The sequence below is a fragment of the Mustelus asterias genome, chromosome 4 (assembly GCF_964213995.1).
Source record: "Mustelus asterias chromosome 4, sMusAst1.hap1.1, whole genome shotgun sequence".
Lineage (NCBI taxonomy): Eukaryota > Metazoa > Chordata > Chondrichthyes > Carcharhiniformes > Triakidae > Mustelus > Mustelus asterias.
In genome coordinates this window covers 20,863,832-20,878,947 of record NC_135804.1, presented here as the reverse complement: position 1 = coordinate 20,878,947, position 15,116 = coordinate 20,863,832, and the positions used below count along the sequence as shown (strand labels likewise).

Below are 15,116 nucleotides of genomic sequence, written 5' to 3'. Positions count from 1 at the left end.
TGTTACATATTTTTGGAATAAAATTGTGTTTTATTTCTTTAAAAGCAAATGGATCAGTTGTTCAGAGACTAGAAACAAAAGACATTGACAATGTAAAATGAACTTGTGTTAAAAGCACTAACACAAATAAATGATATTGTACACTTAGGACATCCAGAGGATTGCTAACTCACTAACTAAAACACTGAAGAATCCACTTCCAACACTGGATAAGGATTTTAAAAAGACAACCGATATCAACAAACTTCTGGCACTGGTTGAAAATATAATCCGGGAGCAAAATAAGGTCGACCATGAATTTTACAATGAGAGTCGCAAGAAAGAGGATCCTCTCATTCTTAGCCTTGGATCAGTTGACTTGCAAGGTGAGTTTGAAGGTCTGCAGTAACCACAGGCAGCATTTGATGGAGGCAACAGGGGTCTCACCCACAAGCAGGAAAGCCAGAGCCGCATGGTGTCACTTTTCAGCAAGGCTTGTCATATTAAATGCCAATCAGATACTGAACTGGCAGTGGCAGGCCTTTCCTGTGATCAAGGACCTCCGGGGCAGCGTTGCCGCCCACCAAAAGCTACTGGCAAATCAGAGGCCAACATCTCTTCATTGCTCAGTAGTGCCACTGGAGAGGTAATGGTGAACTACACAACACCCTCACCAATCACAACCTCAAATGCCACACTAGCCCTCCCAACCTGAAAGTTCTCCCTCCACCAAATGAATATCCCTTCTGACCATCCACCTAACTACCCGAATACCTCCCCTGACCTGACTAGCACCCCTTCCGCCCCAACAACAATCATCCAGCTAACCCGACCACCCAATGTGACTACCCTACATTCGAGCAGCAATCATGCATGGTGAAGTATTGTGCAGTCATGCATTAAAGGGATCATTTTGTGAAATTGCCTGCGTTGTGGCTGTTTTAATTGATGATGTGGAGATGCCAGCGTTGGACTGGAGTAAGCACAGTATGAAGTCTCACAACACCAGATTAAAGTCCAACAGGTTTATTTGTAGCATGAGCTTTCGGACAGCTGCCCCTTCATCAGGTGAGTGGGAATTGGGTTCACAAACAGGGCATATATAGACACAAACTCAATTACAAGATAATGGTTGGAATGCGAGTCTTAACAGGAAATCAAGTCTTTACAGGTACAGACAATGTGAGTGGAGAGAGGGTTAAGTACAGGTTAAAGAGGTGTAAATTGTCTCAGGCCAGGACAGTTAGTGAGATTTTGCAAACCCAGGCAAGTCGTGGTGGTTACAGATAGTGTGACATGAACCCAAGATCCCGGTTGAGGCCGTCCTCGTGTGCGGAACTTGGCTATCAGTTTCTGTTCAGCGATACTGCGTTATCGTGTGTCGTGAAGGCCGCCTTGGAGAACGCTTAACTGAAGATCAGAGGCTGAATGCCCGAGACTGCTGAAGTGTTCCCCGACAGGAAGGGAACACCCCTGCCTGGTGATTGTCAAGCACTGTCCATTCATCCGATGTTGGAGCATCTGCATGGTCTCGCCAATGTACCACGCCTTGGGACATCCTTTCCTGCAGAGTATCAGGTAGACAATGTTGGCTGAGTCGCAAGAGTATGTACTGTGTACCTGGTGGATGGGGTTCTCACATGAGATGGTGGCATCCGTGTCGATGATCTGACACATCTTGCAGAGGTTGCTGTGGTAGGGTAGTGTGATGTCATGGTCACTGTTCTCCTGAAGGCTGGGTAGTTTGCTGCGGACAATGGCCTGTCTGAGGTTGCACGGTTGTTTGAAGGCAAGTAATGGGGGTGTGGGGATGGTCTTGGCGAAATGTTCGTCTTCATCGATGACATGTTGAAGGCTCCGGAGAAGATGTTGTAGCTTCTCCACTCCAGGGAAGTACTGGACGACGAAGGGTACTCTGTCTGCTGTGTCCCGTGTTTATCTTCTGAGGAGGTTGGTGCAGTTTCTCGCTGTGGCCCGTCAAAACTGTCGATCAATGAGTCGAGCGCCATATCCTGTTCTTACGAGGACGTCTTTCAATGTCTGTAGATGTCTGTTGCAATCCTCCTCATCTGAGCAGATCCTGTCCATAGGGGATGGCTTCTTTAACGTGTTTAGGGTGGAAGCTAGAGAAGTGGAGAATCGTGAGGTTACTTGTGGGCTTGTGGTACAGTGAAGTGCTGAGGTGACCGTCCTTAATGGAGATGCGTGTGTCCAAAAATGCAACCGATTCTGGAGAGTAGTCCATGGTGAGTCTGATAGTGGGATGGAACTTGTTGATGTCATCATATAGTTGTTTCAGTGATTGTTCGCCGTGAGTCCAAAGGAAGAAAATGTCATCAATGTATCTAGTGTATAGCGTCGGTTGAGGTCCTGTGTGGTGAAGAGGTCTTGATCGAACCTGTGCATGAAGATGTTGGCATATTGAGGTGCGAATTTGGCCCCCATGGCTGTTCCATGTGTCTGGATGAAGAACTGGTTGCTGAAGGTGAAGATGTTGTGGTCCAGGATGAAGCGGATGAGTTGTAGAATTGCGTCTGGAGATTGGCAGTTATCGGCGTTGAGTGCTGAGGCAGTTGCAGCAATGCCGTCGTCATGGGGGATGCTGGTGTAGAGTACCAGGATCTCACAGAATTGCCAAGTGGAGACTGATAGCCAAGTTCCGCACACATGAGGACGGCCTCAACCGGGATCTTGGGTTCGTGTCACACTATCTGTAACCACCACGACTTGCCTGGGTTTGCAAAATCTCACTAACTGTCCTGGCCTGAGACAATTTACACCTCTTTAACCTTTACTTAACCCGCTCTCCACTCGCATTGTCTGTACCTGTAAAGACTTGATTACCTGTTAAGACTCGCATTCCAACCATTATCTTGTAATTGAGTTTATATATGCCTTGTTTGTGAACCCAACTCCCACTCACCTGATGAAGGAGCAGCACTCCAAAAGCTCATGCTACCAAATAAACCTGTTGGACTTTAACCTGATGTTGTGAGACTTCTTACTATTTTAATTGAGGAATGAGTTTGTACCTGTGCTAGTTATCCAATAGGCTTTGGTAGGCAGACCCCACCTTTTTAATTTTGTGTTCAATACAAAACTATTTTATGATGACCGTCCTGTATTAATTTGGTGCTCAGACCAAGATGAATTTCTCTACAGCCCCGTAGAGTCACAAAAACAACAAAAGGATCACCAGTAATAAGAGAAAACAATCAACTTACAGGAATGGCATGCATTGAACAAACACAAACGTGGATTGTCTACCAAATGGAAACCGGTGCTTTTAGCAAAGCAGTCGTAGTTTCAGAACAGCAGTGAAAGCTTTGTGTCTTACAGAATGCATTACCACCACCATATATAAAGGTGCAGCCTGCTGAACAGGTTACTGCTGCTTTTTTCACAATGCTCCAATGTGAAAAAAAATAGATTTTTATAGCACCAAACACAGTCCTAAGATGAACATGATGCTCTGGTGTGCATTACTCTGCTATAGTCAGTTTCAGGGATGGGGGGGCGGTGGGGTGGGGGGGTGGCAGAATTCCACATATTACAAACTCCATTGCATTAGGAGCAGTTTGTGACAATCAATCTTTAAGATTATTGGTAAAGTGCAGCATGTAAGTAGCAATGTAAGTAGGGCGGCACGGTAGCACAGTGGTTAGCACTGCTGCTTCACAGCTCCAGGGACCTGGGTTCGATTCCCGGCTTGGGTCACTGTCTGTGTGGAGTTTGCACATTCTCCTCGTATCTGCGTGGGTTTCCTCCGGGTGCTCCGGTTTCCTCCCACAGTCCAAAGATGTGCGGGTTAGGTTGATTGGCCATGCTAAAAATTGCCCTTCGTGTCCTGAGATGCGTAGGTTAGAGGGATTAGTGGGTAAATATGTGGGGGTGGGGCCTGGGTGGGATTGTGGTCGGTGCAGACTCGATGGGCCGAATGGCCTCTTTCTGTACTGTAGGGTTTCTATGATTCAATATGTGCACAAAGCACTTGTGTTTTACTGGAAATTACCACCTGCTGCATGATGCTTTCTCTATGCTAATTAGATGTCATTTTTAACTGAAATACACTTTCAATGGCAAGTGCGGAGATGTGGGTGAGGCAAAAGTTAGTGCTTCAGGCAGTATTGCAAAATCTTTGAAACAAGAAAAAAAGATTCTGTATTGTGTATTTTAGTTTAAAAGTGACTCTCGTTATTCAGTCGGACTTGGACAGCTGTGGAACAAACTGTTAATCTTCTTTCTTTGTGACAATTTAATGTTGCTTTGGAATTGCCCTGACTTGAGGACCCAAGCCTTTTTACATCGACAGGAGTCATTTTTCTTTTTCTGCTTTTTCCAGTGATAAACTAACTAGTGGCAAGTAACATTCACGCCACACAAGTGCCAGGCAATGACCATCTCCACCAAGAGAGGATTAAACCATTGCCGCTTGGCATTCAATGGCATTGCCATCACTGAATTCCCCTACTATCAACATCCTGGGGGGTTACCATTGACCAGAAACTGAACCCAACTAGCCATATAAATACTGTGGCTACAAAAGCAGGTCACGGGCTGGGAATCCTGCAGCGATGAACACATCTCTTCTCTCCTCAAAGCCTATTCATTATCTACAAGCACAAGTCACTCGCCAATTGCATGGAAGAATGCAGCTGTAACAACACTCAAGAAGCTTGACACCACCCAGAGCAAAGCAGCCCACTTGATTGGCATCACAACCACAAACATCCACTCCCTCCACCACCGACATTCAGTAGCAGCAGTGTGTACCATCTACAAGATGCACTGCAGAAATTCACCAAAGATCCTTAGACAGCACATTCTAAACACACAACCACTTCCATCTAGAAGGACAAGGGCAGCAAATACATGGGAACACCACCACAAGTTCCCCTCCAAGCCACTCACCATCCTGACTTGGAAATATATTGTTCCTTCGCAGTCGCTGGGTCAAAATCCTGGAATTCCCTCCCGAACGGCATTGTGGGTCAACCCACAGCTTGAGGACTGCAGCGGTTCAAAAAGGCAACTCACCACCACCTTCAAGAGTAACTAGGGATAAGCGATATATGCTGGCCAGCCAGCAACGCCCATGTCCCACGAATGAATGAAAACAAATCATTGCCATTCCTCAGAAGATCTTTGCCTATATTTTCCAGTCAAATCTGTGCTTCACTGCTGGGTGAAACATACCTCACTCCTCTTTGCATTTAAGAATTCATTGCTATTATTGCTAAAACAGTACTGGCCACTTGCAGAATATGTTACTCAGAAGCAAATTCCCACAGACTTTGAGTAAAAAACAGTTTGTTTTTAATATGGCCCACTCCTTGACAGACCTTCTCATTAGGGAACAAGTCAGGATTGATATCTATTACATCAATCTGGATCTAAATACTTTGAAATAATTTCATTCTCAGAGGTTGGATGCCATGCAAACTGTGCCACCTTGCAGCCTTTTTTCTAGCAAGTGATCTATGGTAAAATGAATGACATTCACTTCCCTTTTTCCCAGGGTGGAAGAGTCAATTACGAGGGGGCATAGGTTTAAGGTGTAAGGGGCAAGGTTTGAAAGAGAAGTATGAGGCAAATCTTTTGCACAGAGGGTGGTGGTTGCCTGGAACTCACTGCCGGGGAGGTAGTGGAAGCAAATACGATAGTGGCTTTTAAGGCGCGTCGGGACAAATACATGAATAGGATGAGAATAGAGGGATATGGTCCCCAGAAGGGTAGGGGGTTTTAGTTCAGTCGGGCAGCATGGTCGGTGCAGGCTTGGAGGGCCGAAGGGCTTGTTCCTGTGCTGTAATTTTCTTTGTTCTTTGTTCTTTCATACTGAGCTACGAATTCTCCCTTATTACTTTCAGAACACACCACGGGCTCTGATTCAGAGAAGGGAGTCATTGAGAAGCAGAGGCGAAGTGACTATAACCGCTATCTGTACCTGCAGCTCCAGCATGTAGAAAATGAACTGGACTTTCTGGGTGCCGGCAAATTCCACAATCCACAAAGCTACACTCGAGCTGTCCGCCAGGTGCAGCACATGAAGGACCTTCTAGAAAATGCTATCCTCTGCTCCAGTTCTGTTTCAGAAAGGTGAGAACTTCTCATAACCTCAGAAAAGGAGAGTGTAATAATGTATTGTAATGGTAGCACTTTTGTGAGATTACCCTCAGGGTGAGGCTTGAAAACCCATATCCATCCATGCTGGAATATTGCCAATGGTAAATTTTTTGGAAGTTAATGAAGTAACTGTAGAAGACAGAGAGACTAACCTGTTGAATCTACGTTACTTCCACATTGAAGTTCCAAGCTTTTCTGTCCTAATGCTCAGCAATTTCCACAGATTTAAGATTTAAGTGGTTAGCACTGCTGCCTCACAGCGCCAGGGCCCCAGGTTCAATTCTGACCTCAGGTCACTGTCTGTGTGGAGCTTGCACTTTCTCCCCATGTCTGTGTGGGTTCCCTCTGGGTGCTCTGGTTTCCTCCCACAGTCCAAATATGTGCGGGTTAGGTTGATTGACCAAGCTAAATTGACCCGAGTGACAGGGGGATTAGCAGGGTAAATGTGTGGGGTTATGGAAATAGGGCCTGGGTGGGATTGTGGTCGGTACAGACTTGATGGGCTGATTGGTCTCCTTCTCTACTGTAGGGATTCTATGATTCAGCACATGGTTTTGCCAGCAATTACTCACATATAACTACAAGGAGGGAAGCTTTGGAGTGTGAATTGTCTAAAGTTGTTTCAACATACTTTTCTGCAGCTAATTCCAGTGCAGCACAACTTAACAACCTACATTGTTTGTGAAGCATTAAGAAGGGAATGGGAAATTTAAACACATTTGCAAAAACGTCTAATGCGCTATCTTCTTTGATATTCTCAGTATAGAAATTCATAGCATGGGGAAGCCACTAGAGATATTAAAGTGGCCCTAGCTTTAGAAGGTGTCTAAATATCTACATTTAGCTATAACCTTTCGTTCCTGCTTTTCAGGCTCTCTCCTACTCCCAGTCTTTCTGGAGACAGCAAAAAAGGACATGGCTCTAAAGGGTTACCCTGGTGGTTTGTCTTCATTGGTTGGGCTTTGGTTGCTGCCACCAGTGGTGTATCTGCCTTCTTTACCATGCTCTACGGGTTACACTATGGCAAAGACAGTTCTATCAAATGGCTCATCTCCATGGCAATCTCTTTCTTTGAAAGTGTTCTGATTACACAACCTTTAAAGGTAATGAGCGGATACGGTTAACATTGTGTAATTGAATCTGGTTACATCATAAGATAAGATGATAGTGAAGTGTTACTCTTTAAATAGGTTTTTCCAAGTGTCTGACTGAGTTACCATGGTAAATGATTGAATTTGGTTTGCAGATGTATTAGCTTTCCTTTGCGTTACTGTTTATAGAGGCAGCCTATTCGTGAATGTCCAGCATTGCTGTGTGTTTCTTCCCATCCCCCCTCAACAATCACAAATATACATAGACACTAAGGGAATCAAGAAATCCAGGATTGGGTGCCAAAATGGAGGGAATTAAGGGTGGGAAATAAATACTTGCCTTGCCTGAGAGGCTCACTTTCCAACAACGAATAAACAAGAAGTTATTGCCCAACAATACATTTGGCAAATTGGGAAAACCAGGGGAAAATGTTTAGCTTCAGTGGGGATGCAAAGCTGGCCACTTGGTGGCTTGACCATCCGTATAAACATATGTATTAGGAGTAGAAATAAGCCATTTGGCCCTTTGAGCCTGCTCTGTCCTTTAATAAGAACATGGCAGATCTGCTTGTTGCCTCAACTACACTTTCCTGTCTACCTCCTGACCCTTTGACTCTCTTGTCAATCAAAATTCTATCTGACCCAGCATTAAAGTGTTTCAACGTCCCTGCCTCCATTGCTCTCTGAGGAAGAGAACTCCACAGACTAATAAGTGAGAGAAAAAAAATCATCTCCGTCTTAAATGGGAGACCCCTTATTTTTAAACTGTGTCCCCTTATTCTAGTCTCTCTCACAAGGGAAAACATCCTCTCAGCGTCCAGCATGTCAAGTCCCCTTTGGATCTTATGGGCGGAATTCTCTGGCCGCGCTGGTCTAAAAGTCAGAAATTCCCATCAATGGGGTTTCACATTGTCTGCAACCCGCCCGCTAAAATTCCAGTGGCAGGCGGGATAGGAGAATTCCGTCCTATATCTCTTTTTCTCAACTGCAAAGGATACAGGCCCATTCTGTCCAACCTTTCCTCACTAGATAACACTTTAACCACAGGAATCAGTCCAGTGAACCTTCTCTGAACTTCTAATATCATTATATCCTTTTTCTAAGATACCAGAACTGTACATAATGTGGTTTCACCAATGCCCTGTACAATTGTAGTGAAACTTCCCTACTTTTATATTCTACTTCCCTTGCAATAAACACCAACATTCCATTTGCCTTCCTTATCACTTGCTGTACCTGCATACAAATGCTTTGTGATTCATATACTAGGACATCCAGATCCCTCTGTACCACAAAGTTTTGCAATCTTTCCCCATTGAAATAACATTCTGTTTTTCCATTCTCCCCACCAAAGTTCACATTTTCCCACATTATACTCCATCTGCAAATTTTTGAGCCATCCATTTAACCTATCCGAGTATCTTACTCAAGCCCTCACCCTATCTTATCCCTGTAATCCCATACATTTATCATGGCTAATCACATCTAACCTACACATCTTGAGACACAGTTAGGGGGTAATTCAGCATGGCCAATACACCTAACCTGCACATCTTTAGAACTGTGGGAGGAAACCGGAGCACCTGGAGGAAACCCAGGCAGACACAGGGAGAACGTGCAAATTCCACACAGACAGTCACCCGAGGCTGGAATTGAACCCGGGTCCCCGGAGCTGTGAGACAGCAGTGCTAACTGCTGTGCCACCCTGTGCCATCCTGTGCCACCATGCCGCCCTGATGCCCCAGCATTGATCCCTGCAGCACGTCACTAGTTACAGCTGGTTAACCCAAAAATTACCCATTTATTCCTACTCTCTTCTTCCTGTTAGTTAACCAATCCTCTATCCAAGCTAATATGTTACTCCCAATACCATGAGCTAATTTTGTCCAGTAACCTTTGATGTGGCACCTTTTCAAACACCTTTTGGGAATTCACACCACATCTGCAGGCCCCCTTTATCTATTTTACTTGTTATTTCCTCAAGGAACTCTAATAAATTATTGAAACAAGATTTCCCTTTCACAAAAGCATATTGACTTTTCCTAATTGCAATTAGCTTTTCTAAGTGCCCTGCTATAACCTCTTTAATAATAGATTCTAGCATTTTCCTCATGACAAATGTCAGACTAACTGGCCTGTAGTTACCTTCTTCCTGCTCTTTACGTTCCTAAAAAGAGGAGTTACATTTGCTATTTTCCAATCTGATCAGAATCAAGGGAATTTTTGAAAATTGCAACCAATGTGTGTACTATATCAGCAGCCACTTCTTATAGATAGTGGAAAAGTCCACCGGTCTCTGTTAGCCTTCAATTCTAATAGTTTTCTCAGTACCCTTTCCTGGTGATTATCATTGTTTTATGTTCCTCCCTCCCTTTCACCTCTTGATTTGCAAGTATTTCTGGGACCTTATTTATTTCTTCAACAGTGAAGATAGACACAAAACATTTACAGTTTCACCATTTCCCAGACAACTCACCAAAGTCAATAAAAAGGAAGTTGAAAAGATTATATACTTGTGGCTCATCTATTATCGATGGATTTCTGTCCCTACTGAATGTGCAAATTAATCCTACCAGCTGTGAGTGAGAGAAACCATAGATATGGTGCCTTTCATGACCTTGGGACATCCCAGATTTCTGAGGAAAAAAATATACTTTATTTATTTATTAGTGTCATAAGTAAACTTACATTAACACTGCAATGAGGTTACTGTGAAAATCCCCTAGTCACCACACTCCAGCACCTGTTCGGGTACACGGAGGGAGAATTTAGCATGGCCAACGCACCTAACCAGCACATCTTTTGGATTGTGGGAGGAAACTGTAGCACCCGGAGGAAACCCACACAGACACAGGGAGAACGTGCAGACTCCACACAGACAGGGATCCAAGTCGGAAATCGAACCCAGGTCCCTGGCGCTCTGAGGCAGCAGTGCTAACCACTGTGCCACCGTGCCGCACAAATATACAGGAAATAGAACACCGGGTGGGACACACACCTGCTCCACCACTCCATGAGATCATGGCTGAACTTCAATTCCACTCCCCCCACCAATCCCTTGATTCCCTTGGTGTCCGGAAACTTTACAGCCAATGCAGGATATTTGTAGTGTAGTCTCTGCTGTAATGTGATTGAGTAGCTAACTAGAGGACATAAATTGAAGATCATCAGAGAAAGAACAACAGCAGAGGTCAGGGGATTTACTTAATTGACACAGGCTGGAGAATTGCCAGAAACAGTGGTGGAAGTGGAATCCATAACCAATTTTTAAAAGAGAATTATGTTAACATTTGAAAATAATATTTGAAATAAAAGGTTATGGGAAAGTAAGTGGATTGCTTTTTCAGAAAGTTGGCAAAGACACAACAACCCAGTTTAGCGGCTGGTGAACTTACAGCTCCGCAGCCACATGAAGCTCATTATATGACTTGTGCAGCTCTTGACCTTGATCCAACCTTGATCTTGTATTTAAACAGCTGGTTCTATTTTTAAAAATTTATTCACACGGTTGTGAGAATGTATCATTCAACTAATATATTTTCTGCAGAAATCTTTAAAATGACATTGAAATGTGTTTCTGTCCTGCTTTTTATCATTAGTGGCATTCGAGTAACAGCAATGCAGCTCTGAAGATATTGCATTTTAACTACGTTTTATAAAAATTGGCTATTCTTGTTATTATCATTGCAGACCCCTGGCCAAGGTGGCGATGGTTATGTGGTAACATTGCTATGATTCTATAAATTACTTCTGTGAAATAAAAGATTACATACTAATTTGCCACAGTTATATTAACTTTTTAAGCACATTCCGACCTAAAAAGTATAAGTAGAACGCATGTTAACCAGGTGTTATGATCTCAATTGGTGTTATAACTGGACGAGAAGATCCCAGCAGGGAATGTGGCTCAAAGGATCATAATTTTTTTATAACACATGGAGGGACAGAGTCACAGGACCACTAATTAGTTTTAATGACAAGAAAAAAACACTTATTAACATGAAAAATTACATTATGATGAGGGAGATGTTCTTTCTCTAGCCTTCTAAACCATCCGCTTCTAGCAGAGCAATGAGAGCTCCCTTCTCTCTCATTACCTATTCCCAACTGCAATCAAATTAGCTGAGCTAAAACCTAAAGCTTCTCTACCTTACAAGGGCCCCAGTTGCTAAGTAACCACTGCTGGTTTATTTACTCTTCACACCAAAGCCCTCTCGAAGTGCAATAGAAATCACAGTTGGAATTAAAACCAACCCCCACACATACAAACACCTTTGTCCAGCATGAATTTAACTATAGGTTTCACCCTTCCAGGCACAGAAATATTAAATCAAACCCCCTTAAAACTATACCTTATTCCGAATGTTTACCAATACAAATATGCATTCTTTCAAACTACCTTTGTTTTCCTAACACCTCCCCCTTGATGTTATAAATGGACAGGAAAATCCAAGAATGGAAACCTGGCTCAAAAGATCATGACATTTATTGTTTTAATTAAATTAATTTTTTAAAATTCACATTAAAAAATTGGATAATGATACAATACGCCTTTTCTTCCCCCTTAACTTGGGTTGTAGGATCAATGCAGATTACAAAGTACATCTTAATCTACAATGGCCTCATTGAAACTGCTCATCTCAATCCTAACCCCATTATCCTGAGATTATGACCCTTTAGTTCAGTCTTTCCAGCCAAGGGAAACAGCCTGTCAGTAATTTTCCTATCAAACCCCTTTTCTTAAATATATTTTCCTCAGGTCACCTCTCATTATTCTGAAGTCCAGAGATCATTGACCCATTTCACTTCATCTCTCTTCATAGGCAGCCCTCATCTCATCCCAGGGATCAAGCTAATGAATATTGATTGTACCCATTCGCCACTGCAAGTATATGGATGAGGGGACCAAAACTGCACAAAGTATAGTATAGTCTCACCAAAGTCCCATACTTAACTTAACAATGCTTGCTCACTCTTTTATAACCCTCTTGCAATAAAGACCAAAACAGAATTTGTCTTCCTAATGGCTTGTTCCTACATGTTAACTTTCTGTGATTCATGTACAAAGATTTTCAACTCTCTGGGTACAAACATTTCCAAGTCCCACCTTGTAAAAAGCATTTTACATTTCCATTTTCGTACTAGCATAGATAATTCTAAATTTCCCACATTATACTTCCTTTTCCATCTCTTGTCACATCAGCAAACCTGTTGACACTCCTTTGCAGCCTCCTCACAGCGAGCTTCTCATCATCAGCAAATTTGGATATTAACTTGGTCCCTTCACCTAATAGATTATAAATAGCTGAGGACCCCCAGCGCTGGTCCTTGCTGCACTCTGCTCATGAGACCCTGCCACTCCAAAATAACCTGTTTATTTTTTCTCTGTTTGTTAGCTAATCCTCAAGCTATGCTAACATATTACCGCCAATCCTAAACAGATCCTAATCTTGTGTAATTAAGCTTTTCGAAACTCATTAGGATTTCTTGAAATCCATGTTTCTCTTTGCCAATCAAAACAAAGTATTAGCAAATTCAAAAGATTTAGCAGCTGAGGCGCCTTTGTGTTTGTGTCAAAGCTTCAGCTTGTGGAGCTGAATGATTGAAGAATGAGCTCAAATTCAAATTGCATCAAGTTAATTCAAGTTTCAAAGTGAACTTGCATAACTTCATGTTAAATAATAAGTTTGCTGCATAATTGTATGAAGAAAGCCAAATTACTACTGAAATGCTACCATTGTACAGCCTTTTATGCAAAAAGCAACAGATTTACCTAGTCCAGTAAAACTGGTGTAACATATAAGTCAGAATCTTACCACTGTCCACGCCAGTGGGATTTTCCCATCCTGCCTCAGTGAATGGAGATTTGGCTAGCCACCAAATTCTCCGACCTCGCTGTAGCAGGAGCATGGCATGAATGGCAGGTAAGATCGCGCCCAAAGCCTTGATACATTTTAACTTCATTTTTGAATATTTAGGTAAGAGTTACCAATTCTAAAAAATGTAGGGACAACTGAACTTAATTGGAGTTGTGAATGAATTGCAATAATTAATCAAAGCAAAAGGTGCAATTTGTAGCTGGAAATAATCAGTAGACAGGAATAAGTCTAATTCATATGTACTAATGAATGATATTTTTTCCATCATGTTTTAATTTGCTTTTTCAGGTATTGGGTTTTGCTGCCTTCTTTGCACTGGTTTTGAAGAAAGTAGAACAGGAAGATGATGGGGAAGGTCCAATTGACAGTCCCTTATCCACTTCAGGTGACTTCTCCAATCTAACTGATGGGTCAAACTCTCACCTAAGACATTGATATGGAAGAGTTGATTTGACCAGGTTACATCTTCAGCATGCAGATCAAATCATAAAAATGGGCTTACTGGCCAGAGCGCTTGAGGGGAAGTAGTGTCTTACTTGAGGATAAAGACTTTTGGGCCTGGTGGAAGAGGCTGTGCTTGTGGAAGCAAGGTTAAAATGGGCAAATTACTTTTCCACAAGCTCAGCTACATAAAACAGTCCATGATCAATGTTGTTGTCCGACTTGCTCAAGTAAGTCTCACAAAAACAAGGCTTAAATGTCTCGGCCACAATAAACTTTTTTGATTTATTCTGTAATTGCCATGCTTCGAGGAGATATATCATTCAGAGACACAATCGCAGCTGAGTCCAAAGGTCATCGTGACTCTATACCTTTTTGTATAATCAGAAAAAGCAAGAAAGACAATGGGGGGAATCTTATCAAAAAGGTGTCAGGCTCAGACAGAAAATTGGCACGAAGTTTTCCAGTTTGAGCTGTCAAGACTGACTCCACTGAGATTGGGGCGCCGTTTTTAAAGGGTGTCCGATCAGAACAAAAAATTAATTCCTCCCCACACCCCATCATCATGGAGATATCGGGGGCTTCCCCCATCCCCGTGACGATCATCACTGGCATTCCCATCCAAAACTCCCATCATTGTCGGCATTCCCATTCCCCCCCACCACCCCACCCCCCCACCCCCCCCCGCCACAATCGTCGCTGGAATTCCCTGCCCGCCACTCCAACAATCATTGCCTGCATTCCCGTCCCTCCCCCACCAACAATCATCACCGGTATTCCCATCCCCCCACAATCATTGCCTGCATTCCCAGCCACCCCCACAATCATTGCCTGCATTCCCGTTCCTCCCCCCGCCAACAATCATCACCGGCAATCATTGCTGGAATTCCATGCCCACCACTCCAATAATGATATATCTCCTCAAAGCTGGCATTCCCATCCCCATTCTCCCCCCCACAATCATTGCCGTCATTCCCATTCCCCCCACAATCATCGCCTGAATTCCCATCCCCTCCCTGCCCCACAATCACGTTTCCCGATTCTCTCTGGATTTTGCACTGGCGATCCTGCTCATGCAGAGTGCAGGCTCAAAATCGTACCCTCCTCCGCCCCCCTTATCTACGATTTATTCTCATACTCTTAAATCATTTGGGTATATCTCACTCTTCCTCAACTTGGCAGTTTGATGGACTGTTTTCACAGTAGTAGAGCATTTTCTTTTGGAGAAAAATTACTAAGATGTCCTTCTTCACGTCAAATGCAGTAATATGAATGTGGTATAGTGGAGTCTTGTGACTGCAGTGAGGGAGGGCAGAGTGAAGGTGAGAAAATATTAGAAGAACATAATAAGCTTCACAAATGTGGCATCAATGTCTTCAAATCTACATTCCCAGGTAGTCACACTTTGTACCTTTTCTGTAGGAGACCCCAGTGCTCTGCTAGCAACCCGAAGGGACAGTAGCAGCAATATTTATCAGCCGCCACCTCAAATCGAAGTCGAACACATGAAGAAAAATTCCCTCAAGGAGCAGAAAGTATTTGGATTGATCAGGGAAATACTTGGTAAGCAAGTAACCTCTCGAGTGCTGTTTGTTCTATAATC

At 43.2% G+C, this 15,116-nt stretch overlaps 1 protein-coding gene across 1 annotated transcript in view; it reads left to right on the top strand.

The window, feature by feature from the left end:
• Positions 1-15,116, top strand: part of LOC144492987 (polycystin-1-like protein 2) — a 139,521-nt gene that overhangs the window by 100,439 nt on the left and 23,966 nt on the right. The window contains exons 30-36 of the mRNA XM_078211742.1: positions 149-365; positions 1,843-1,872; positions 2,492-2,498; positions 5,896-6,075; positions 6,974-7,205; positions 13,361-13,457; positions 14,939-15,076. Coding sequence (XP_078067868.1) covers positions 149-365; positions 1,843-1,872; positions 2,492-2,498; positions 5,896-6,075; positions 6,974-7,205; positions 13,361-13,457; positions 14,939-15,076 — 901 coding nt within the window. The remainder of the gene's footprint in view (positions 1-148; positions 366-1,842; positions 1,873-2,491; positions 2,499-5,895; positions 6,076-6,973; positions 7,206-13,360; positions 13,458-14,938; positions 15,077-15,116) is intronic.